Consider the following 27,472-nt stretch of genomic DNA (forward strand, 5'->3'; position numbering starts at 1 on the left):
TTGGTAAAATTTTGATTTTTTCCCTCATTTTTGACCTAAATTGGATTTTCAAAAATTCACCAAAAATCTAAAAACTCACTTGAGCACTTGAAATTTTGACAGGTGATAAATTTTTGCCTGATCTTCGGATCTATCTTTGTACGGTTTGAAAATTTTCGTGCTAGTCCTATGTTGGAACGCAAAATCTGCGATTTCAGCTGACCTGTCAATCATAATGGCCGCCATTTTGTAGGTTAGTAGGGCCACGTTTTTTTTTAGTACGAGGGTTAGAAATGTTCCTTAGGACTCCCACTTTCAGAAAAATTCTGTACAGGAGGATCCCCAGGGGAGGGGGGTGCAAAAGATCCTTAAGCAGGCTTCCCCACTATTACGCAAGTTGACAATTCCATTTCAAGCTTCCACACAAAATAATAATAGACTTATTAAAAAAAGGTTACACCAAAAAAATCTTAAATCATTCTAAAATGAGTAAGTAACTTTTCCCCCTGAATTTTACATTCGAGCAAAACAGCAGCAGCGACAACGGCGACATTTGGACCAAGTTCAATGCGGCGTTGATTTTACGCCAAAAATCGGTCGCGGCGAATAAATTTCGCAAGCGAACGGCACAAAAACAAGGTATTTACATTTTCCTCTATTTTACGTATTGTATTTTCGAGTGTATTAACGAAAAATTTACGATTTCGTTACCATCTGCGTGAACGCGGAATGCAATTTGCGAACACGTCTTTTAAAGGGAAACCGCCTTTCCTTAATTCATTCTAACGCGTTAAATTCCTCGCACTCGTAGCGCAATTTTATAAACCGAACGAATAATTATCGAGACCGCGAAATAGAATAAAATTGTTTTCGTTCATTTTTCGAAAAATAAATTAATTCTCTCTACACAGGGTTGGTTTCGCATCTTTGAAATTTGAAAAATACGAGTATATCGAACATCAGCTTGTGTGGCTCGATATTCAAGGACAAAATTCAAGTTTATGTTGCTGGAAAGTTACCCAGTTTTCATTATATAGGCTATACGTACATAGATAACGAGACCAACGTGAATACTACGTATGCAGAATAAAAAGCTCGAAACCAGAAAAGGCACAAAAGTGGAATTTCAACGCTTTACATCTCTACATCTACACAGAGGAGATGAAATCAACCCGCATCATAATCGGTCATTCTTAATTCGTAAAGAAAATGACCTCGCCCGTACTTCTGCTTCAGACTACCCGCCTCCTGCGTCCGACCATCTGTCTTTACGTCCGGCTTTATACGAACAAAAGGAGAGGACATGCTGACGCGGCGGTAACAGCTGCAACGAGTGTATACAAAACCTTATTTTATAGTCAGAATAGCACTTCTTATAACCTCTCGTCACTTCTGCATGATAAAATATAACAAACAAATTAATGAAATATGAAGGCGAGTCGAGGATGAGTTAAAATGGAAAATTAAGCAAATTTTCAAACACTCGATTATACTCTTGTAACTGATACGAGCCGATTAATGCGATATCTAGAAGAGAAGAGTTTGCTCGTTTGCGTTGTTTATTTATAAAGATGATTGATTAATTGACGTGGAACGAAATCTATACGTTGTTGCGGATCGTTTAACCGAGTCCACTTTGAAAATGCCTGGAGAATTGTTAGATAAACAATGAAGCTGTACGTAGGTGATACTCGATGATATTAAAGGCTTTTTGTGAGCAACACTTTACTAAAACGAAATTGCAGAATCTTAAAGTTCAAATAAATTTCAAAATTCGTCAATTTTCAGAACAAATCACTATAAAAACTACCAACCTAAAGTTGCCCCCTTCCTAATCGATTCCCACTATTTTCGAGCCAATTTGGAGCCTCCAGGATTTTTTTTTTTTCAATCCAGCAATTTAAAATTGCTTTAAAAGACGTGATCAACTTCGGCTTTGTGAATGACTGCGACTTTGCATTGCATGGCCGATCAAATGCTGTATCTCATATGAAAAATGAACATTCAATAGAATTACACCAAGAAGATCTTACTTTTTCATCAACGGCAGATTTCGAAAATAGGAAAATTCAAGAGGAAGAAAGATTAACTTGCCAACTGAAAATTCAATCTTGCTGGAAATTCAACATGAGGCTGATGAATTAAAATACCAAGATGATGGTTAAAAAGTAAATTTTATTTAGGTACAAGTTCAAAACTCCAACATTTTTTCAAAAATTCCAAAATCGTCAAATCTGTCATAAATTTTTCAAAACTTCTACCCCCCCCTTCCTCTAGGGATGATTCCAGAGCATATTTTTACATTTATTGCAAAAATTGACGATTTTGGAAATTCTTTAAAAAATTGAGATTTTTCGACTTGTAAAAAATGCACTTTTTGATTCGTAGCCTTGGATTTTCGAATCAGCTGCCCTTATCAAAATCGATTTGGAATATCGAACTAATGTCAGCATTTCACATTTTTCAGCGTTCGAAGTAAATTACAACGCTTTCCGGAGCAATTCGAAGTTGCTAAGAAAAAGCCAACTTTTGATGGAGGCTCCAGTTCGGTTCGGAAATGATGTCTATTGATGGGAGGGGGGAGGTGGGTCTACTACAAACGGTATAAGAAGTTTTGCGTAATTTTTATTGCGAAATTGACGATTTTATGATTTTTTTATTATGTAAATGAGAGACTTTCCAACTTGCAAAAAATACACTTTTCCACTAGTCTATTTTGGATTTTCGATTCACCAGCCATAATCGATTTAGAATGTCAAACTTATGGTAAGGTGAAGTTTTCAGCAACCCAAGTTGATTACAAAGCCTTCTGCAGCGATTTGAAATTTATGAAGAAAAATTGAATTTTGCCAGAGGCTCCTGATCGGATTGAAAATAGCGCCAAACGATTTTTTGGGGAGGGAGGGAGGGAGGGAGGATATACTCTAGTATATAAACCGAGATTCAGATTTTCTTACTCTGGCCCTATCTGCTTCTGGAATATTGAAGATGAAAATTCAGAAGAAAATCAAGCCAATTAAAGAGGCTCCAACATTGCACAAAATGTTGGAAACATTTTTTTTAGAATCATTTTTCCAACAATGAGCCTTAATGGGTACTACATATAACCAAAAAAAAAGAAATTATTCTGTAGAATGGAATTCACAAAGTTATTCAAATTTAACAAAATAAGTCAACGAATTTCTAAGAAATGCTTAAAATGGTCTGACGTTACTGAAGTAGGCATACATTATTATATGTACCAGCAAACATAAATCAGTGGCACATTATGTTAAAAAAACAAGCCATCAGCTATTCGCTGATTACAAGATAGTTTTTGCATCTGCTTCTTGCCAGTTGGATGCTTCGACTGCTTCAATGCGCAATAGTTGAATGCGTAATGCGTTCAATTTTTTTTTTTTTTTTTGTTCTCAAACAAGAACTCCTTTGTGACATGATAAATTTATTTCAAAATAGAAAAAAACAAGCGAGGTCCGGGAGACCTGGCGAAAAGGTTCCTCAGATTAAGATAAAAAAATTCTTTTTTTTCGGAGAATTTTTTATATACCTAACCAAAGTGATTAATTTTTTTTCGATCAAAATTAAAGTGGAAAAAAACTATAATTATGTATAATGGAAAACAATTAGGTGAGAGATAATGGATAAATTGAGTAGATATACCTAGAGAAGGGGACAAAATTGAAAATGTTTGCTTGGCAGCAAGTACATAATAAACCGAATGGGGAGGTTTTGTGCTCAGAATATTTTTGTTCAACTTGATATTTTTGCAGCAATGTTGACCATTTCTGTGTTTCACCACACACAGGAATAAATACAAACCAAAAATCGTTATGTTAACAAGATTTTCTCAAAAATTCAAAAATTTGAAAAAATTATTATTCAATTCAGACTTTAGTTTTTTGGTTTTCTTTTCTTTTACATCGTGGCAAAGAAAATGAAAAAAGAAAAGAAAGTTAATATGTAGGTATATTGTATATTATTGTGAATATTTGAAATTATTTTCCAAATTTATATGGTCCGCATTTTGGCAGCATTTTCATAAAATATTTAGGTATAAAAATATTTACGAAACAAATATTCGCAAATCGCAACAGGCATTCGAATTATTTGACCTTAAAACAAACTTTCAAAACAATAATACTGAAAATACTCGTTCTGTTTTCGATTTTAATTGGCGGAACCCTAAAGTTGTTGGCTGATAAAAACGAAGTGAAAAATACTCCACGATATCTTTCTCAAACCTGAACGAGCCATCAGCTATTCGCTGATTGCAAGATAGTTTTTGCATTTTGCTTCACCATATTGGTTGATGGTTGCATTGGTTGCTTAAGATTTGCTTTTAAATATCAACTTGAAGCTATTTTTTATTTTTTGATCTTTTTTTATACCTTATATTTATAAAGTACATAGAATGTACCTAGACCAGTAGACCAACTACTTTTGTTGAAATGGAGTCGAATGAATTTCTCGTAAATTGGAACATCGAATGAAATAAAATCATTCGTACATGAATAAAAAAACATTAAAAATTAAATTCCGAATCAGTACTTTTGGTTTTGTTTTGATAAACAGTAATTGCTGATATTGCCTTTTGTGTCGAAATACTGTTTGTAGATTGGCTATGAACTGAAAATTCATAAATTTATTGCCATTTAAAAATTCAAAATTGCGAAGATTTATGATGAATACGTACAGAGCTAAAATTTCCATTTCTAATCAAACAACTGCTGGGGGTTGAAAGTACTTGGCTATGATTTGAAACTTCTTAAAAAATTAATCAATTTTGCCATTCAAATGCAATTTGAACAAAACAAAAAGTAAACATCCAATAATATTTCAATCGCTGATTCCGATTGGCTTCTTTGAAACCAAAACAATATTTTAAAAAAAAAAAATCCTTCGAAAATCACCTAATCTTCTCTGGCATTGCAACATAATTCTTAAAAATTAAATAAAAGGTTTTAATAACTTACATGGAGCGAATTTTTTTCATCAAATTCAAGAAGAACACTTCGAGATCCAAGAATACAATGAAAAGTTTTAATTTACTCACCTGTAAACAAAAAACATTGAAAAAATTACATAATTTTACGTTTGAAAGTCAACAAATTTCATCATAATATGAGACCATTTTCAGGAAAAATACGATTTTCATCGACTTTCATCCAATTTCAGATGCTTCACACTCGTATAACGTAATATTATTCCATTCCAAATTTCCAATGTAGGAATTGAATCGAAGTTGAATGTATTCAATATTGTTCAACGTTTTCATAGCGTACCTTTACGCCTACAATTCTAAAATTAGGCAAGACATCATATCACTACATCAAACTGATTGCAATCCACAGAAAAAAGGAGGTCCAAAGCCAACCTTTCTCAATACTTCAATGATTATTCTCTTCGATAGCTCAGTCTAAAGAGTGTGATGGAAGGGGAAAGGGAGGCTGGCCAACGTCCACACAAGTCTGTTTTTTTTTGAGCATGTAATAATAAGCAGATCGAAGTTACGAAATGAAGTGAAACTATCCTGGTGAATTTATCACTTGACTGCCTGCAATATTTTATGGCATTTAAAAAAAATTCTCAATTTTTTTCAAATCTCGAAAAATTTAAACACGGAGGAACAATTCATCTAAAATGATTTGATCTCAGCATTCCCAAATTTGTATTCCTAAACTACCAATCTCTGTGAGAGAAGCATTATCCGAGGGTTTTGATGACTACTCTGTCAGCCCATATGAAAACTCAAGTGAGAACAACCAACTCCCTCAAGAATCGAAATGGTCATACTTAACCCTTTCGGCTACGAGACAAACTGACGGATAAAATTTGAAGTGCTTCAAACTGAGTCAGGTCGGTTGCTGCCTAGAACTCAAAATTTGCTGGAAATCGCACATTCAGAAAGTATTCATGTCACAAATGACAATAAACCTTAAATTGACTATTTTTCGATTTATGACACCGAATAGCATTATAAATCAAAATCAAGCCTTCTGAGGCATCTGATATTTCAAGATGAAAATATTGATTACAAGCATTTTTGAACATAGAAAAAAAGATGAGCTAAAATAAAATAAGTTTGTGTAAGAAAAGAAATTTTTGAAGAAAAACAAGGCATGAGACTTCAGATGGTTATTCAAACTGCAAATGTTTGAAGGTGATTGCTTGTGGGAGGATTAAAATTGATGGAAAAATCTTTGTGTTATAGAGAGCATTTTTCGAAATTTTGAAAACTCGTGTCACAATTCAACCTGAAAAGTATGACATCATTTTCATTTTCTGACACATACATCTCTCTTGAGATGATTTGCTTGGGTGAGTAAGTTACCTCAGAAGATGACTAGGTGAACTTTTGCGAGCATTCAAATTTTATGATAGATACTGTGTCATAATACAGCCCTCAATCCCTTTGTCATAAGGAGATAATAAAAATAAAATACGTACGTCATGTTATGGAATTACTGGAATCGCTTTTTAGAAGTCATCTTACAGATAATGAATTGATAGAGCGCAGTCTTTATGACACAGTATCCATCATAAAATTCAAATGCTTGCAAAAGTTTACCCAGTCATCTTCTGAGGCAACTTACTCACCCAAGCAAATTATCTCAAGAGAGATGTATGTGTCAGAAGATGAAAATGATACATATTTTTCAGAATTTCATTGAAAATTAGCGTTGAATTGTGACATGGGTTTTCAAAATTTTGAAAAATGCTCTCTATAACACAAAGATTTTTCCATCAATTTTAATCCTCCCACAAGCAAACACCTTCAAACATTTGCAGTTTGAATAACTATCTGAAGTCGCATGCCTTGTTTTTCTTCAATAATTTCTCTTTTTTACTCAAACTAATTTTATTTTAGTTCATCTTTTTTTCTATTTTTAAAAATGCTTGCTACCAATACTTTTATCTTGAAGTATCAGATGTCTCAGAAGGCATGATTTTGATTTATAATGCTATTCAGTGTCATAAATCAAAAAATAGTCAATTTAAGGTTTATTGTCATTTGTGACATAAATACTTTCTGAATGTGCGATTTCCAGCAAATTTTGAGTTCTAGGCAGCAACCGGCCTTACTTAGTTTAAAGCACTTCGAATTTTATCCGTTAGTTTGTCTCGTAGCCGAAAGGGTTAAGCTCATCCTATGAAAACATCAACTGCAAGCACTAATTAATATTAGAAAAGTTATTGATAAATATTTCTCTCGTTCAATAATACTCGTGAGCAGGGTTGGGGGGGGGGGCGAGGAATCGTAGTCTCCTCAAATAAAAATTCGAAAATGTAGAAAAATGGTCATAAAAACTAAAAATATGCAAAAAATTAGAAAAAAAAAATTCGAATTTTTTTTCAGATTAAAATTATCCCAATACAAAATCTATTAAGGTTGTCACATTGTAATTTTTGAATTATAGAATATCATGAATTGGAGAACAAAAAAGAGATCAAAATTTTTCATCGTAATAAATATCTCATCTTCCTGGAATTTGATGAAAATTTGGAAATTGCTCTTGATAATCTAAAATTTAGCATTCAAGTTTGCACCTTAGGTACTTAAATTGAAACAAATTTTTTTTTTACACTTCCAAAAATATTTTTTTTAAACAAAAAATAATAATAATTTAGATACTTCGATTTTTTTCTCAAACCACAATAGCGGGGGAAGGGGTGGGGGAAGGAGGGTTGAAAATTAGAGACTTAGAACTTCAATTTAGCGTTCCCCCCTCCGGAGGAAAGAAAGAAATACAAAAAAAGACCTACTCGTATGTATCTATTTAAATTGGACCCCATAAATATGAATTATGATGTTCACTTTATTACGAAATGAAATATCTTAAAAAAATTACACATTATATTATTAAAATTTACCCTTTATTTATAAAAAAAAAAAAAAAAAAAAAAAAAACTCCCCGAACACAAATTTTAAAATAACAATTTCAACCATTTTAAAAATACGATAAAAAATTTCAAAACAAAACCACCAACAAACAAAAGTACCTGTGCTAACACATTAGAAATTTCAGAAATTAAAAAATGCCCCTAAGAATACCTTATCGTAAATATTCAAAAAATTCACTCGATTATAAAATAGTTAAAGTAAACAATAAAACTTCAACACAACTCGTTTTCTTATAACAAATAAATTTCAAACAAAAAACAGACTACTTCTGGCCACCCTCACCAGAATCTTGAATAGTAGGATAAGCAGTCGTCAACGTCTCCCCAGTAGTACCGCTCTCGCCTTCTGATTCGCCCTCAGAAGAACTCTGATCATCGCCATCCTGAGCACATTCTTCGTAATCTTTCTCCAAAGCAGCCAAGTTTTCCCTAGCATCAACGAACGCAGATTCTTCCATGCCTTCGCCAATGTACCAATGAACGTAAGCTCTCTTCGAGAACATTAGATCAAATTTGTAATTAATTCTCGCCCAAACCTCGCCAATCGCTGTTGTATTGCTGGCTGCGCAACAAGCCAAGTCCACTTTGGCTAAATTGCTGCCTGGTACGGCGGCCGGAGGTTGGTAGTTGATACCTACTTTGAAACCGGTAGGGCACCATTTCACGAAAGGTATTTGGCTCGCTTTGATCAGCTGGATCGAAGAATTCACTTCTTTGGGTGGCACTAGGCCACGATACAGCATACAGCAAGCCATATATTTACCATGACGCGGATCACATTTTAGCATTTGGGCGCTTCTTTCGAAACACATACGGGTTAGCTGGGATATTGTTACTATTTCGTGATTGGCTCGCTGAATTGAGAAAAACGGAGCGTACGAGATGAGTGGAAAGTGTATTCGAGGGTAGGGTACCAAGTTGGTTTGAAATTCGGTCAAGTCGACGTTGATGGAGCCTTCGAAACGTTTGGAGGCGGTTAGAGCCGAGATGACTTGAGCTAGGATACGATTCAAGTCCACGTATGTGGGTAATTCCATGTCTATGTGGCGAGAGCAAATGTCGTAGAGGGCTTCGTTATCGGTGAGAAAGGCGCAGTTACTGCTCTCTATCGTGTCGCTGGTGGTTAAGACAGCGTTGTAGGGTTCCACTACACAGGTGGATAGCTAAATTGACAAGAAGTATTGTTAATATCGGTGAAAATGCTGATAAGGGAACTTCTCGAGATGCTCAACTCAAATTTGAACAGAACCGTGAGTTTCGAGGAAGAGCATGATCTGAAAACCTTATAACCAAAATTTCAAATGCCCAATTTGACTTTTTGATTTTTGACGAATTTTTGAAGATTTAAAATAATTGACCATTTTTGGCGATTTGTGTTTTTTCAGGAAGGGGATGGGAGGGTCCAAATGTAAAAAAAAAAAAAAACTTTGAATAGCTCGAGTATAGTTACAAGTTGATTTTTAGGAGCTCAACATGATTTTCACTCCTTATAGAAAAATTTTAAAATTCTGGAGGAATCTGAAATTGCGCTGGAGCTTCCAGAATGCCTCAAAACGGTGAAATTTGAATTCGAGGGGATGGCTTTAGACAAGAAGCAGCCATTCGTGCAAATTTCAAAAATTTCTCCGTGAACAGAAAAATTTTGATTTTTATGAATTTTATCCACAGGAATATTTTCATCAAAAAATGGGCTTGAGGAGTTCGCCCCAAAACCGGCTCAAATGTGATGAAAATCTCTTTAAACAGGTCGAGGATAAACCAAGACTCGATTTTTAGCAGCCCAAATCAATTTCCTCGCCATCTGGAGAAATTTTGAAAACTCAGGAGAAATCAGAAATTGTGCTGGAGGCTCCAGAAAGGTCAGAAATTGCGAAATTCGGTTCGAGGGTGTTGAATTCCATCATCTTTACCCAAGGAATACCTACTTACACGAATTTTTGAAACTTGGATCACCAAAAATGGACAATTTTGAAAAATCAAAAGGTCAATTCGAGGCATCTGATATTTCGATTATGGGCGTTAAAAAATCATGCTCTTTCCAAAAACCTCGGTCCCGTTCAAATATGAGGCGGCTATCTCGAGATCATTCATCAATCATCATCAATACAACTCGAATCAGAAACCTACTCTAGGAGATGGATAGATAACAAGCTGCTATCTTCTTCCCATACTCGACAGTCAGATGTCAATCCAGATCCTGTACAACCACCCGTCGAATGAAATACATAAAGAAGCCTTCCAAATTATTACACGAATCAGCCTCTTTCATAATAACAGTAAATGAAGCCGAAAAAAATTCTCTTCAAACGTTATATGGCCCTCAGGTGAAATTATTAGTCACATGGATAAGCCACAGTGAGATTTTTAGCAGGCCAAATCAATTACCATACCTTCTGGAGAAATTTTCAAACTCTGGAGAAATCTAAAATTGTGCTAAAGGCTCCAGAATAGTCAGAAATGGCGAAATTCGGTTCAGGGGTGTAAATTGTATTAGTTTTCGGCCTACTTTCCTTCATCTATACCTACCGAATAAAATACCCATTTACACAATATATTTTTGAAGCTTAAATCGCCAAAAATGGTCAGCAATTTCGAATTTTCAAAAATTTTCTAAAAATCAAAAAGTCAATTTGAGACATCTGATATTTCGATTATGAGGGTTTCAAACTACCCTCTTTCCAAAAATCCCAGTCTCGTTCAAACACATGAGGTGAATATCTCGAGAGATTCCTTCATCTTTCGCCAATATACTACTCGAATCAGATAAACATACTCTCGGAGATGGGTAAATAATAAACTGCAATTTATGCTTCTTCCCATACTCGGCAGTCAGATGTTCCATTAACAAAGACGTCAATCCAGATCCTGTACCACCACCCATCGAATGAAATATAAAGAACCCTTCCAAATTATTACACAAATCAGCCTCCTTCCTAATTGCGGTGAATAAAGCCGAAGATAACTCTCTACCAACGGTGTATCTCCCTCTGGCGAAATTATTAGCCGCATCTTCTTTACCAGAAATCAAACCAGAAGGATGGAAGAAATGTTGGAATTGATTGTTTCGTATTTCATCTGAAACCGAATACCCTATTTTTTAGCATTTCGTTGAAAATCTCAAGAGCTATAATGAGAATGACCTACCGATAACATTGGGTTCCAAATCAACAAACACAGCTCTGGGTACATATTTTCCTACGATTGTTTCCTCGAAAAATGTAGTAAATGTTTCGCACTCTCTGAGACAACAAGGGGCTACATCAGTGGTGAGGAATCCATTGGGTAGAACTCCGTGTTCAATGCAGTATAATTCCCAACAAGCGTTACCGATTTGTGTACCTGCTTGACCGATATGAATGGAGATTATTTCTTGCTGCCAAAAAAAGGAGAAGAATTGAAATAATTGATGATAAAAATCAGATCCTTCAGAATTATTGATAACGAGAATATGGTACACTTACCATTGTAATTTTGGTGAACTTTATTCAAAAGAAATTAAATTTACGAACAAAAACAACACATTTAATTTCTCTTGAATAAATCAACTCGAAATTAATCACTACATTTAATTTTACATTTATGCAAAGTTGATCATTAATCAAATAGATAAAATTGTGTTTGTTTTGAATACGTTTTAATATCCATTCAGAGTAGATAGCCAGTTATTTTTAAATTTAAGGAGTGAATTGTTTTGTTTTGAAAGTAGAAGGGAGGAACATGAAGGAGACCAACGCAATGTTTTTTTTTTTTTGGAAAAAAAGTAGTAAGTAACCCATATCACTGACAGTTCAACTTCAACTAAACCGGAACGGAGACGTCACTATTTATTTTATTAATGAGGCAAAATAAAATGAAAAATCAACACTCATTTTGGAAAACAAAGAATGTTTTCAAGACCTCTGATAATTTTCACTTTTCTACTGCTTCAAGCGATATTATTTATAAAATATTGTACTCGTTTTGGCCCACATTTTTGTTCAATGAACCTTGAAATTAACCATGAAATCAGTAGATTGAAATTGCAATAACATAAGCAAAATCTGTTAGCAGTACCTATCCTTAGTTGTTCTTTTTCGTTTATTCAATGTGAGTATCATTTACATACTTCGACAATTAAAAAATCTGATTTAATTAATATGTGTAAGTAAAAATAAGTAAGTAAGTACTGTTTTTTTTATTTTTTTCATTTTTTTGTTTTTTGCACATGCCTACAACTTAATGTACCTATTCAAAAAGCTCAAGTATTGACGACTTTTGCATACTTCTAAATAACCATAGAGTACTCGTAGTGATGGGCAATATGAAAATTGAAAAGTACATTTCTTTCAATGAAAAATTGAAAAGAAAAGATTTTACTTGGCAAATCATCGTTTGCGCTTCTAATTGTTATCAACGGAAGCGCAAACGATGCATTTTTTTCAATCGTTTGCGCTTTTTACTAAAATTTCGTCAGAGTAGCAGTGGTTCCCAAAACAGCATTTAAATATTAATTTTTTGAGAATTATTTTCTGAAAGTTTCAGCATTTTTTCGTAGTTGGTGCTTTTTGAAGGAAAAAATGATAATATGTATAGTTAAGTTCATAAAAACAGTTCTGTATTTTACTTATTATCAATTAAAAAAGTGCAACAACACAACGAGTAAAAATAACCAATTAAAAACGCGAGAAGATAAAAAAAGCGAATTAAAATTCGATATAAAAAACACGAATCTTCAATAAACGTACAACAAATAGAAAATTAGTTAAAAAGGAACATGAAAATAAGTACCTATGCACTAGAGTGGAGCGGAAAAAATTTATAGTCTTCGATTTCGCTGAAATTGAAGTATGTTGGAGATTTTGAGTTGAAATGGCCCCAAAAAAATTTTCAGCCCCCCACGTGCCCCTGCGGTGGAACGGTGGCCCTCTAAATTAGGGTCATTTTGGAAAAAAACGTTGTTTTTTGAATTTAAAAGTATCAATAACCAATCGATAACACTTTATTTAATAAAGTCAACGGCATGTAGGTAGTTAGGAATGTATCCTACCAATGTAAGGCGCATATATATGTACATACAATGTACCTGTATACTCTCATACCCATTACATATGCGCTGAGTACAACTTACATCAATCATTTACCCATTCTAGTTATTTATAAGGGAAGAGAAATGTGAGTAGGTACCTATTTATGGGACTCTGTTGAAGTGAAGAAATGCTTCTGTATGTGTATTGTGTACTAACACCTTCCAGTAGGTGCCTAGATGTTACTAACAAGTTTGGGAACCCCTGCTTTTCAAAAGCGCAAACGATTTACGAAAAGCGCAAACAGTTAACAGCCTTTTACTTTTCTCTTCACTAAACAAAAAAAGACGAATGACCACTCAATTTACTCGTCAGAGAGTGCTGATTTCGTTGACGAAGTCGAATAGGTCTGGTACCAGCTTTGATATTTAATTATTAACACTATAACAATTTTCAATATTTTGCAGTAAGATAGCTTAAATGCAGAAACAACGATGCTGAAGAATTGAACCAAACAATATCGAAAATTTCTAACGATCTCGATGAAGAAAACGAAAATGATCCTGAAACAGATGATTCTGAAGTGATGAAGTAGAAGAAAACGAAGAAAAGCCAAGTCTTGCATACTTACTGTCAAATGTTAATTATTTGCAGTTCCATGTTATTCATTTTTGTTCAATAAAAAGTAAAATGAATGTAAATTTAATAATGACATGAAAAAGTGGAGTTTGGAAGTAAAAGCAAACGTCTGAGCAAAAAAGTATGCTTGCTGTGTAAGTTTTGTGACAAGAAATGTCGTAAGAATGCGATTCGTAGGTACGCATACCTGCAGATGGAGCAGCGAACCAAAAAAAGTCCTCAATCAGATCCTGAGGTGAGCAATTTTTGTTTTTTTTCTCCCATTAATTCAAATATGCTTGAAATACGAATGAAGAGCAACTGAAGAATTCGTGTTTTTATTTTCAAATTCAGGTGTTGGAAAAATCCTATTTACGTTTCTATTTTGATTTTGCGATCGTATTATTTTGAATTTCTGATCTTCATTGATTTATTCGAATATTAGTGAAGTGAAGTTCGTTTTGATCGCGAGATTGTTCGAATCGTGATTCTATTTCATCTCTGTAACCAGTCGAATACGAGGCTGATTTGTTTACATTCCATTGGAGATCTAGTAAATAATCGTTTATTTTTCGACAGAATTACTACTGATCACTCATTTAAATGGATAGTATAGGTACCTCAAAATTGCATGATTTGAAGGACCACGTGATATAAAATTTCATTAGTATATTCGTATTTGAAAAGAGCTCGAAATTTCCTTTTATGTGGTTGATAAAAATATTAGTTTTCAAATCACTTTTCTTTTTTTTAGAGAACATGGAAGTAAACGTGAGGACATAATAATTCTAGTAAGTAATCGTTTATTTTTCGACAGAATTACTGCTGATCACTCATTTAAATGGACAGTATAGGTACCTCAAAAAAATGCATGATTTGAAGGACCACGTGATATAAAATTTTATTAGCATACTCGTATTCGAAAAGAGCTCGAAATTTCTTTTCATGTGAGAAAACGATGATGATCCTAAAACAGATGATTCTGAAGATGGTCAAATAGAAAAAAACGAAGAAAAGTCAAGTCCTACATACTGCCAAATGTTAATATGTATTGTTTTCAATAACACGTTATTTATTTTTTGTCTAATAAAAAGTAAAAAAAATTACGTGAAAAAGTGGAGTTGGAGATATTTCAAGTAAACGCATGAACCAAAAAAAAGTCTTCAATCAGTATTCGAGGTGAGCAATTTTTGTTTTTTCCTCCAATAAATTCAAATATGCTTATTGAAATGCAATTGCACATGAAGAGCTATTGAAGAATTCGTGTTTTTTTTTTCAAATTCCGGTGTTGGAAAAATCCTCTCTCAAAATCAGAGTGCTGTCGAATTTATTGAAGTACCAGTACAAGACACAACGACAGCATATTAATCATAAATCGAGATGGTAATTGACGTTATGGCATAATGTCAATGGAGTAAGTAACTTGTTTTTTTTTTGTCTTTTTTTTTTGACAGAATTACTGCTAGTTGATCACTTATTTAAATGGACAGTAGGTACCTCAAAAATGCATGGATTAAAGACTACGTGATATGAAATTTTATCATCATTTCTGATAGTTGATAAAAAATATTAGTTTTCAAATTGCTTTTTATTAAAGAGCAATTCAATGTATCTACCCGATGTTGGTTTTTGAGAAAATTCTTTAGAGTGACTTTTTCTAAGGAAATTGGGAAGGTTGGTTGAATTTTCATGGATCTTGTTATCATTATATGAGGCGTAAAATTTTATACAGAACAGTACCCTCAAAATTCGATACATTCAATTTATTTTTAAAACGAATGGAAAATAATTACCGTAAAAAGGACTCGTTGTAAATGCATTTTGAAACGTACTCGCAGCAAAAGAAAAATGTTTCAGAATGTAATTCCAGAGGAAGATTAATAAGTAAGTATACCAAATTTATAGGTATTCACCTATATTTTACTAGGTAAGTAGGTAGCCTAGTTTGTTTGTTTCAAATATGATGTTTCAAGTGAGATTGTTATCTATTTTATTTACTATGTTTTCATATTGTAAGATAGGATTTAATTCAGTTTCAATGGTCAAAAGTGACTACTTTTTTGTGATTCATTTCATTATTTTTATTTCAAGTTGAATAAAACAGCATTCTTCGTCAATTTTTTTAGGTACCTACCTACTTTGTTCGATCGTCATAAGTTTAAAACAGATCGAATTGAAATGATAAAACTGGAGAAACCTAAAATCCGATGGAGGCAAAGGCAGGCGTAGCCAAAGAAGGTGAAGAGGGTCCCTTGCGAGCGTAAATTTGAAATAAAACGTGCAAAAATGGGCATTTTTTGTTAAACAGATGCTCATAAATTTGAGACCATTTAGAAAAAAATTCCATTTCGATGAAATTTGGGGCAGTTTGACACACAAAAACAAGGTCCTCAAAATGATCCAAAAATTATGGCAAGTCATAAGTAGTTATAAGTGTCCTAAAAGCGGTCTTCTTTTTATCTTTCTCAGCTTGTAAAATCATCATTTTATTCCTCGCGAAGACTTTTGCGGATATTAAAAAATTCAATACCTATCTTTAGAGGATAAAATTCTCAATAAAATGGCACCTTAAAATATGCACTACGGTCCTCGAGGTGGTTCAAAAGTTATGACGCGTCAAAGTTCAAAGTATACATAATAGTTTAAAAATATATTCTCGATCTTGCTGGAATAATATACTCAAAATGAGTCATATGTATTTTCCAGATAACTCTTGAACAAACAGGGTATCTGAAGGAATTTTTCAGATAAAAATCACTACTTTTGCTCTACCTTTTCACTGTCATTTTAAAAAACATTTCTAAATAAATTATGCTCCTCCCCCCACCACAACTATTTCCAATTCTTTGGTGTCATTCAGAGAATGTCGCATTTGCATAAAAGCAGTCTTGAATTCAAATCAAATACAAAATTCCTTGGATTGATTTTCGACTGAAGCTCAAATGGACACCTCACTTTTTATCCATTAAACAGAACTTAATGAAAACCCTAAATCTATTGAAAGTGATTAAAAATCCAAAATATAACCCTTCAAGATCTCTTTTACTTCAGTTATATAGATTTCTAATTAGAAGCAAAATAGAATATAGCTGTCCAGCCTATATCAGTGCATCAGATAAAAACCTATCAATCCTTAAAGTAATACAAAATGCTGCCTTACGCCTATGTATTGGAGCATTACCATCCTCTCCTATAGACAGCATCTACTGTGAAGCTAGTGAACCCCCTCCAAACTTCAGGAATTTCTATATTACTAATAAATTCATTGTATCAGCAACAACAAATCCAACAAACCCAGTCGGAACTTTAATCAAAAAACAAATTCAAAATATTTCAAACCATTCTGAAAATCACTCCTGGGTAATTCTCAGAAAAAGGGTCGATTTTGATATGCATAATTTTGAAAAACGAAAATCATTTTTTTGGAAAATTTCAAGTGGGAATCATTTGTATATGTGTCCCAGATCACTTTTCTAGTGTTGGCCTCGATTCAATCCCCCCCACTGTGGACCCCGGCCCCCCTAAAACGGCGATAATTAGAATTCGACCCTCATCGATGTGTAATATGTCGATTGACATGTTTTCAAGGTCGTAGAATTCGAATCTGGAGTTATTTTTTTTGTAGAGGTAGAGGGTGAGGCGTGGGGAGGGGGAAAATGTCAAATTTTGCTTATATTATCGTGTAATATGTCGATTTATGTTTTTCAGGCCGCAGAGTTCAAATCTGGACTTATTTTTTTGGTAGGGGTAGAGGTGAAGTGTGGGGAGGGAGAAAATGTAAAATTTTGCTCGTATTATCGTGTAATATGCCGACTAGCGCGATAAAAGTACAGCTGTCTGAAATTTGGCCAAGTCGAAGGACAAATGGGCGCTGGACAAGCCGAAGGACAATCTCAACGTTTTTTCGTTTCTAGCCTTACCTGCTGGACATTATTCGATTTTTAACACGTAATAGACGTGTACTTATCATGTAGAATAACTTCCCGTGCTCAATTATTGGTTTTGGCGAGTTCATTGGCGTAAATGAAAACACCAAGCCGAAGGACACAGATTTTGCGAAATATCAAAACTTCACAGATAAGTACGATCAGAACGAGCTGTAATGTAGTTTTTAAAAAGAACGGTGCGGGGTAACATTTCTATGAGAACAGTGAACCAGTGCAGCCACTCACCAGAAAAAAATGTTGGATTGGGAAGCTACCAAAAATAATTGAAAATTGCTCCAAAATTTGCGCAAAAAGTGTGTGACAGTTTTCAAATGTGAATTGTGAGCTTCCTATAGACTTATTGCAATTGCAATTTGCACAATAAGAGACCTTCATGTTCTATGATAATGAGAATGTGTCAATTTTTCCAAAAAAAAAAATGAAGTTCATGACACTTTATAACATTCATTTTCAAAAACATGATGTGTGACAGCCAAGTCGAAGGACATTTGGGGTATAAAATCAAATGTACACCAATGAAAGGAGGATCTAAAAACCTCAATACCATGTGTGAAATGTGTGCGGGGTCATTCTTGAATGGACCAAAAAAAAAAAAAAAAAATTCATGCTAAAACCGTTGAGAAATTTGCCATGTACACGAATTTTACCTTTTTCTGAGAATTACCCACCTATATTCTCCAAAATTCTTTAGGAAATTATCATGTAAACCTATTTGACCTCACTTCCGAATTCAATAAATTTCCTCCTTGGGAATTAATTTTACCAGAATTCAATCTATCCTTATCCCAATACAAAAAAAATGAGTATCCATCAGGTTTCATCAAAGAAAAATATACTGAGATCATAGTAGAATATCATGAATTCATTTCATGCTTCACAGATGGTTCTAAAAATGAGTTTGGCTTTTTCTACTGATGGTAGAATTTCCAACTTCACAGCTCATAAATATTCTTCAATTTTCAATTTAGAAGTTTCTGTCATACTCCATTGCCTACAAAAGATCTCGACCTCGAAAAGCCCTAACAAAAAATTCCTGATTCAATCAAACTCACTCTCTGCTCTTTTATCAATTCAAAACAAATTTTCTGAACATCAACTTGTTCATAAGATCATCAAATCATCTATAAACTTCAGACTACTGACAAAATTATTAAATTTATGTTTGTCCCAAGTCATGTAGGCATTGAAGGAAATCAGGCAGTAGATGAATCAGCTAAAACAGCTGTTACCCCCTCTAAAATTTTCTCTGCGACCCATGATGACGTTATTAACATTCTAAAAATCATCCAAAACTCCAATTGGCAAAACCTATGGAACTCAAAAACAAATCACAAACTATTTACCCACAAAAATCAATCCTTCCTGGGAAACACCTTAGTCACTTAAATAGATCAGAAGAAAATAGAATCACCCACTTCCGAATTGGTCATGCCAAATTAACCCATAACCATTAGTACACCAAAGCTCCTAAACCCACCTGTCAATTCTGTAATTCTGAAATAATCTCCACTCAACACCTTCTATTCTATTGTCCCTCCCTCAAAACAAAACGCCAATCCTTAAACATTTCAGACCTCAACACTACAATTCCTGACAATATCAAACAGATGGAAAACATTCTTAAATTCATCGAAGAAATCAATCTTTCAAACCAAATCTAGACTAACCCCTCGAAACTGGGCTTAAAAATCCTGGCAATTATACACGCCCAGTATAAAAAAATCAAGAACGCTAAACGAAGCGAGGAAAAAGGCTCTCCAGAATTCAGACAAATTCAGAAAACAAATGCCCAACATGAATTAAACAATTATTTAGGATCATTTTTGATTTGGTAAGTTTATTTTTTTCAGCTCTGGCATTTTTTTAATATAACAAGAATTTAAAAAAATCAAATTCTGGAATAAAAAATAAAATCGACCTGAGCCCAGGCGAGGCAGAAACATTGGAAAACGTGAGACTCGAGAGTATTTTTGATATTTTTGAAATTTGATGCGGAAGCCTCATTATCAAATTACATCTCAAGTAACCTGAAAGGGGAAACATATTTTGAAAATTCAAATATGTAGTTGAAAAGAAAGGGTTCCAGACGTAGGTATCCAAAGTTGAAATTATACCTGTATTTTCCAAATTTTCGCTACTCACTTTTCAGTCAGAAATCACTACTTTCACTACCTGTTCGATACATTGTTCAACTGTAATAAAAAATAAATATCTACGCAAATGATAATAATGTTGATGGTTCATGGAACCGAGCAGTAGATTCAAACAGCTCCAAAATCCATCGCCCAAGTACTACTTGGCCGTGTAAACAGTGCCTAATGGTAGCGTTCTGCGGTCACTGCTTTGTCGTACGATTTTTAGAGAATGCAGCCGCGAGATTCCAATCGACTCGACACGTTAAATAAACGTATATCGGCGACCCAAGCGAAAAAAAAAATTAATGATATGCTATTTATAAAACCCATTTCAAAATACGAAATTTCGCTGAAAATATTTTTCAACGCGAACGATTCCCAAAACAAGAAACAAGGCACGGAAGCCTTAAGCATCTCTACAATCCACAATCCACATAGAAGGATTAGCTTACCGAGCGTTTTCGTTACGCAATTAAATCACAATAATTTTTATTCAGTTTTAAATAAATTAACGAATGAGTTTACATAACGTGGCGCTATAATTATGCGATGAATGCGTACTTGTGTATGAAACAAGTTTGCGCGATTTAGCCTCAGTTTTTCGCACGTACGTCGTCGTATACTGCCTACAACAAGAAGAGAGCATATACTCGTATTCGTATTCGTATTCCCAGTGAAAGTAAATTAAATAAACAATTTGTATCGAAGAAAGAACGTGAAGTACATTGAAAAAAGTAGTAAAGCTTCAACGTCGTCGGAGCCGCGCGTTAACTTTCTCTTTTTATTCATTTGAAATGTGTCTACCCGCAGTAAACAACTTCTTACCGGCGAAATGTGCGATAATGATTTCATTAGTGATGAATTACCATTAAAATATTATATTATTCGATTATTGTGTTTAGTTGACAAATAATATTATCGCGAACTTGGCAAGTTTGGTGTTGAAAATAATAATGTGCGGAATATCGCCCCGTGGAAAATGCATTGATTTCTTATGGTAAGAAAGTTTTCATATATTTCGAAATTTTTTCTAGACCAGTTTTTATATGGTACTCTTATACTCGATCTTGCCTATATGAACCGAGGGGAGTAAACTCGAAACGTAAATTATTTAATCGGTATTTTTATAGCTTTTGATGAAGCAATAATACCCATTAGTCATGTTTCTTCGAACTGAGTTTTAGATACCCTTGTGGAAAGTGCAAGTATAAATATATGTATTTTCGGCGAATGTTTCATTAGATAGGTATACGCATAGGTCAACTTGTGATTTGAACGTGTACGAGAGAACGAACGAATGGTTGTATGTAGAATGATTCGTATATTAAAATTATTCGCGATGTATTACATACATTATAATTTACTTTTTATTTTTATTTCAGTACTGGACATAGACATATATAATATTAATACGTAGGTCTAGGTATATAAGGACAGCCTCGTCGTCTTTGTATCGGTTTTATAGTCATTAGCATAAGTGTGAAATAGACTGCAACTTTCACTTACATATACGTATACCATACCCACTATGTAAACTTGAAAGAATTTGCGAAAAAAAAAATTATTTATTGGTATATCTCAGGTACGATAAAACTCCCCTGAAATGTCTTCTATGTAACTAATCACGATGAGGAAATGAACCACCTACACTGCGATAAATTTAACAACTCGGATTACCTACGGTAATACGATTTCATCGCCTTTAAAATTTCAGATTATCTACGATGAAAAAAATTACTGCGAAGTCATTCTATACCCTGCCTCTAACTACTCTTCTAACACCAAGGAAATTCATTACTATATGAAACCGGATCAAGCTTTAGGCATTCCTATAGATCGAATTTTTATTTGATTGATCTTCAATGCAGTACACCTATTAAATCGTGACATTGAACAATGAATCGGAATTATTTTAAAAGTTCCGGTACCACTCCTATAAGTCGAAAAAATCGACACCAACGTCTGGATTAAAGGAATTTTGACACCACCTCGTCTAGTACTGTCTTCGGCAACAACAGGAAGTGAGGAATTAAAATAAGTAAGTATCTATCGACAGAGACGTGAGACTGAAATTTTCTCAACTATGTACCCCAGAACCCCCCACCCCTGTATTTTTCATAATAATTACCCAGATGATGCTCGATCAAATTTTGGAAGGGGGAATAGTCAAAAAGAGAACAGAATATTCTTGATTTTGCCCGAGCAAAGCGAGGACGAAAGCATCGCAAAATTTGCAAATCTATTTCGAAGGAGTTAATTTCGTTATTTTGCACTTTTTTGCGCAGGTAAGGTACCAACCCTGTATGTATCGATTTGGTTATACTTCTTGAATTTCCGAAGCATGGATCTAACGAAATTTTTTTCGAAAATATCACCACTTTTTTCAACACCCAAATTTTCAGAAACAGGCTGTCTGACAAAAGTCCCAGACAAAAAAATCATGACTTGTTCATGAATCATGATATATTTTACACATTTTCACCGCATAAATAATTTGAAATTGAATTCGAAAATTAGATATTTTGGTTTTTTAAGTTCTCTGATTTTTTGAACAAATTTTTTATTTTTGAGGGCATTTTAAAAAATTTTCAAGCGCGAATTCGAGCAAAATTCATGACTTTCATGGCTTTCATCGCCGTTGGACGAGTTTTTTTTTTCAATTTTCAGGAAACTTGAGAGGGTCAGGATTTCTAACCAAACTCCCCAACAAAAATCATGATTTTTTCATGACTATTTCACGATCTTTTTTCATATTTTTACCGTATGACGACCCACCCCCACACAAAAATTGAATCAAGTTGAAACTGCGATGAAACCGAACAGGGTTGTCATTTTTACAAGATCAATGATTAGGTATATTTCAGTTATTTCACTTTGCTGATTTTTTGAACAAATTTTTCAATTTCTTTTATTTTATGGGCTATTAAAAAAATTTTCAAGCGTGTTCAGAGCAAAATTCATGACTTTTTCATGACTTTCGTGATTGTTAGACACCCTGAGAAAGCTCTTTACTCGACCTGCCCCACATACAAAGAAAAGTCAACAAAAGTCAAATTTTTCACAGAAAAACATTCAGAAAATTTATAAACAAAGTAAGTATTCTTCAATTTTATCAAAAATTAACTTTTTTTCCAATGATTGAAGCTTTTCGATGGGCTTTTGAATTTTTTCATTTTTTCACTACCTTTTTGACCGAATTCACTACTTTTTCACAACTTTCACTACTTATTAGATGTTCATAATGACCAGATTTTTTATTATTTCAAACATAGAATTTGGATGTTGAACTTGGTCAAAAATTGACGCCACTGTATTCCAAAATATTTTCTCAGTTTCAATGCTTCGAAAACAAGAATTCGCTCAATCAATCTTTTGAAACTGGGCCATTTTCTGCAAAAAGTTTGGAACCGCCAGGATGGTGTAAAGATTTTTCTGGGTCACTTTAAACTGAAAATGAATGCCCACGACAACATTAAATTTGTTCCAAGTCCTTCAACTTTTTTTTTTCACGAATCATCATCCTATGTATTAGGTAATCATGCCCTAAATTTGATTATTTTCGTAAAAATACTTATTAAATTAAAAATTGATAGGTACAGGCATGAAATCCACAATTTAATTTTTTTAAGTGAGTTTAGTGACTGAAAAATAGCAATAAAGTGACCAAAATTTTGAGAAATGACAGCGAAGTATAGGTATATATTAATGTTAGTCGAGGAGCCCGCATAAGAATCTATTGCACCCCCCCCCCCCCGTCGATCCTCCGGGACAACTTTTTTCTTAAAAGGGCGAGTCCTAAGAAACATTTCCAGCCCTTGTACTCAAAAAAAAGTGGCCCTACTCACAAAATGGCGGTCATTTTGATTGACAGGTCAGCCAAAATCGCAGATTTTGCATTCCAACATAAGACTTGCACAAAATTTTTTAAACCGTACAATCGAAAGATCAGGTAATTCCACCTGTCAAAATTTCAAGGGCTTAAGTGCCTTTTTCGATTTTTTGTGAATTTTCGAACATCAAATTTAGGCCAAAAATGAGGGGAACAAAATCAAAATTTTATCAAATTGACCAAGAAAGCTGAAATTTGGGATATGCCTTATTTTCGACACGCCAAATCGATTGGAAACTGTTTCAACCCGTTTTGAGCTGTTCTGGAGCTTCCAGCAGATTTTTGAAACTCAAAATTTCATCAAATGAAGATGGAAAGTAGAAATTCATTCTGCAAACTAATTTCCACGAAGTCGACTGCAGGTGGATTTCACGTCGTTTTGGAGCCTCCAGCGACTTTTTAAAAATTACTGGAGCCTCCAGTAGATTCTTGAAACTAAAATTTCCCAAAATTTTATCAAATGGAGATGGAAAGCCAAAATTTATTCTGCAAACTAATATCAATACGCTACAAAGTCGACTGCAGCCTCCGGCGACTTTTTAAAACGTTGTATGGCGTTTTTTGGAAAATTAGAATTTCCAAAAAGTAGCTGGAAGCTTCAAAACCATTTGAAACCACCATGCAGTCGACTTCATATCGTGATGAAATTAGTTTGCGAAGTAAATTTCAGCTTGCCAGCTCCATTTGATAAATGTTGTGGGAATTCCAAGTTTCAAAAATCTAGTGACTCCAGTAATTTTCAAAAAGTCGCTGGAGGCTCAAAAACGACTTGAAATCCACCAGCAGACGACTTCGTAGCGTATTCAAATTAGTTCGCAGAATAAATTTCGGCTTTCGATCTCCATTTTGATAAAATTTTGGGAAATTTAGAGTTTCAAAAATCTGCTGGAGGCTCCAGAACTGCTCCAAACAGGTTGAAACAGTTTCCAATCGATTTCGCGTGTCCAAAATACGGTATATTCCAAATTTCAGCTTTCTTGGTCAATTTGGTAAAATTTTGATTTTTCCCTCATGTTTGGCCTGAATTTGATTTTCAAAAATTCACCAAAAATCGAAAAAGGCACTTTAGCACTTGAAATTCTGATAGGTGATAAATTTTTGCCTGATCTTTTGATCTACCTCTGTACGGTTTACAAAATATCGGCTCTATCCAATCACATCTTCTTATATTTTTAATGTTGAACAGTTGATTTTCAATTTTTTTTTTTTTAAATGATAATTCTCAAGGATTTTTATGAAAAATATTGATCATTTCCTGAAATTTTGCACTTTTTCTTTTTTACTCGTACATGACAAATCTCTTAAAAAAGTGACCAAAGTCATCTTTTCTGGCCATGTTTGCCGAAATAGTGACAAAAGTGACTTGCAAGTGAAATTAGTGACTAAGTCACTTATTAAGTGACCGAATTTCATGCCTGTACGTACATCAAAAAATATAAATTTTTCAAATGTTCAATAAAAATGAAAAAAATTAAAATGACCGAAAAGAGTTTCGAATTAACATTTTCTGTAAACGACAACACTTTCAAAAAAGGGAGGAAAATTGAAAAAAAAAGTTCCATGTGGCAATGTTGAAACGTCAAACAACTTCCAACATTTTCCCAACAACAAAAAGACCAAATAAAAAATTATGGAGAAGAACTTTCTGGAGAATAAAAAAAAAAATTAGAAATAAGTACAAAAATACTGGGAAAAAAATAATTGAAAGCATGATTCCATCTACCAAACTTAAAGTATGCAGATCTACTCGAATGAATATAATTATTATTTAGATTTCTGCATTATAAACACACTTTTCAACGTCTCAGTTGATTTACATAGTTCATCATCTGATTCGCTGATTCAACTTTCCAACGGTTTTACAAAAATATTATCACCGTCCGAAATCACAAGTTCTGTTTCACTTCCAAGCAAAAAATAAAATTAAGTATCACTGAAAAGAGAACACCATGATTCATGGAATCTCCAGTTGGAACGAATTTTGGAGAAGTTGCTAATACTTTAGCATATTTGAAATTTTTAGAAAAAGTGCACCAAGTATAGAATTCAAATTTGCTTGAGGAAATGGACAACAGCTTTGTAAAAATTGATTATTCAAAACAAAGCGAGGGCAAAAGCTCTCAAAAGATAATGATTTCTCAAAATTAAAACAATATTATTTTCGACGTGTGAAGTCACTTGATCAACACCCTCCAACTCTGTTCAGTGAAAAATTTCGAAACGAAATACAACATCATTCTTGAATTATTTTTGATGATGCAAAATGTTGATTTTCATGACTTCAGAATTTTCAGTTTTCAGGATGTTAAAATAATTTTAAAAATACGAATGAGTCTCAAGTGAGGCCCAGGCCAAGAGCTCTCGAAATTCACAATTCTATATTTTTTTCGGGACATAATTTTTATACCTGCATATTTTCAAAAACAACCAATTTTGGCAAAAATGAGAAATTATTGTTTCCAATATTTTGGACAAAAAATAGGACATTTTTGAAAATTTCAATAGAAGTTGGAGACTTTTTGGCAGTTTTGACTGAAATGCATTGGAAAGACCTTTTTTTTTGTAGGAGAATTTCAAGCAAAACAACACCATTTTTGATATGATAGGTCAGTTTTTCTACTTTCTACGTAACTTTGATCGGAGAAAGAAAAAGGAAAATGATCTGGCTCGAGCGAAAACTCGTAAAAATTTTCAATTGAATAAGAAAAAACCCATGGTGTAAACACAATTCTTTCCCAACTTTCACAAATTTCCAATCGTTTTCCTTTTTACCGAATTTCCCAACAAAATTCCCAACTTTTCGGTGGGGGGGGGGGGGGGTCTCTTTGAATGTAGATACGAGTAACTCAAAGGTCATAAAATCAGCAACGATATTGCGCTGCAACGAGTAAATTCAATTAGAAATTCAACGCCTATCTCCAATAATTATTAAATTGAATTTGTCATAGATGTAATAATTATCATCATCTATCGACCAGGCAATGAATCATCATCGTATAATTTCTTTCTAAAAACTCTTCTCCAGTTGCATTCTTAGACTATGCGATTACTCACGAAACCCCGACTGAGGACAAGTTCGAATCGAAATATTACGCGATATCTCGCACGTTTTCGTCGTCGATATTATTCGCGTAAGTAATAAAAAAAGTGCGAAAAAATGTGTAATTAATTTGAATGATGGGGGTATGATGGAAATGGCCTCTCTGACATGAATCGAAGGTGATTGGGAGATGAAGTTGCCTCGGAAGTGGCTGTAGTTTCCAAGCGAAGGTAGAAGGTAGCAGAGAAGAGGCAGAAGTCGGTAAGAAGACCTCGAAGAGGTCAGCGCAACGTTAACGCAACAATGGTGAGTTAGATTGGTTGACCTTGCATCTTGTAACTGGTTTTGTTCTGCTGTATCCATGTTCCTAATTAACATTATTCCGTCGTCTTCGCTGTTCCGCAACGTTTATGATAGTTGATACTATTTGTGAAAAATCGCAAGAGAATCGCGGGTTTCCACGCACGTTTTATTTTTTATTTTTTTTTGGTGATAACTAGTCGATGAAAAAAGACGAATTAGTTTTACTCACTTGCTCGGCAAGTATCGCGCGGTTTACTTTTTTCATTTCTTTAATGACGCAAAAACGTGTTTATCGGTCGGTCTGTCTTTGAAATAGTGTAGAATTTTTGATCGATTTCATCTCTATACTACGTGTGTTCGTGTATTTCGATTTTTGAATCATCTTTTTCGCGTGTTTTGGTGACCGAGCTGTTCGATGAAGTGATAATTTGATGTGTAGAGTGAATAATTGTTTAGTGTGTGTTATTTTTATTCCGGTAAAAGAATTGTTTTTATTGTGAATAAGTGAATGAACAGAGTGCAAATTGTGGTGAAATACTCTTCTTAAAAATATTGTCTACTCACAGGATTTGCCAGTTGGCGTTCAGTCCAGGTAACATTATTTCCAAATTGTTATCATTATTATTTGCCTTATGGAAAAATAAAAAATTTTACTC

At 33.9% G+C, this 27,472-nt stretch overlaps 2 protein-coding genes and 1 long non-coding RNA gene across 4 annotated transcripts in view; 1 reads left to right on the forward strand and 2 right to left on the reverse strand.

Moving 5' to 3' along the window:
- Positions 1-2,650: 2,650 nt before the first annotated feature.
- Positions 2,651-27,472, reverse strand: part of LOC135842042 (uncharacterized) — a 322,912-nt gene continuing 298,090 nt past the window's right edge. The window contains exon 3 of the long non-coding RNA XR_010558052.1: positions 2,651-5,032. This is a non-coding gene — a long non-coding RNA (uncharacterized LOC135842042). The remainder of the gene's footprint in view (positions 5,033-27,472) is intronic.
- LOC135838785 (tubulin alpha-8 chain-like) lies at positions 7,854-13,005 on the reverse strand. The gene is made up of 4 exons (XM_065354542.1): positions 13,002-13,005; positions 11,026-11,304; positions 10,655-10,956; positions 7,854-9,044 (listed from the first exon to the last, which is right to left on the reverse strand). Exons 1-4 carry the CDS (start codon positions 13,003-13,005, stop codon positions 8,145-8,147), a joined length of 1,485 nt encoding a protein of 494 aa, XP_065210614.1. The 3' UTR covers positions 7,854-8,144.
- Positions 20,223-27,472, forward strand: part of mol (dual oxidase maturation factor 1 mol) — a 33,230-nt gene continuing 25,980 nt past the window's right edge. The window contains exon 1 of one of the 2 annotated variants that reach the window (XM_065359309.1): positions 20,223-20,581. The gene's annotated coding sequence lies outside the window, so the exon portion shown is untranslated. Of the gene's footprint in view, positions 20,582-26,785; positions 27,409-27,472 lie in introns of those variants that run through there. The other variant, XM_065359308.1, reaches the window with a different exon arrangement.

This window comes from Planococcus citri, chromosome 3 (genome assembly GCF_950023065.1).
Source record: "Planococcus citri chromosome 3, ihPlaCitr1.1, whole genome shotgun sequence".
Classification (NCBI taxonomy): Eukaryota; Metazoa; Arthropoda; class Insecta; order Hemiptera; family Pseudococcidae; genus Planococcus; species Planococcus citri.

Coding starts and splice junctions, on each gene's coding strand:
- LOC135838785 (XM_065354542.1), bottom strand. Junction 10,957..11,025: donor TTTGGAACCCAATGTTATCG/GTAGGTCATTCT, acceptor ATTCGGTTTCAG/ATGAAATACGAAACAATCAA. Junction 9,045..10,654: donor TTATTTACCCATCTCCGAGA/GTATGTTTATCT, acceptor TTGTCAATTTAG/CTATCCACCTGTGTAGTGGA.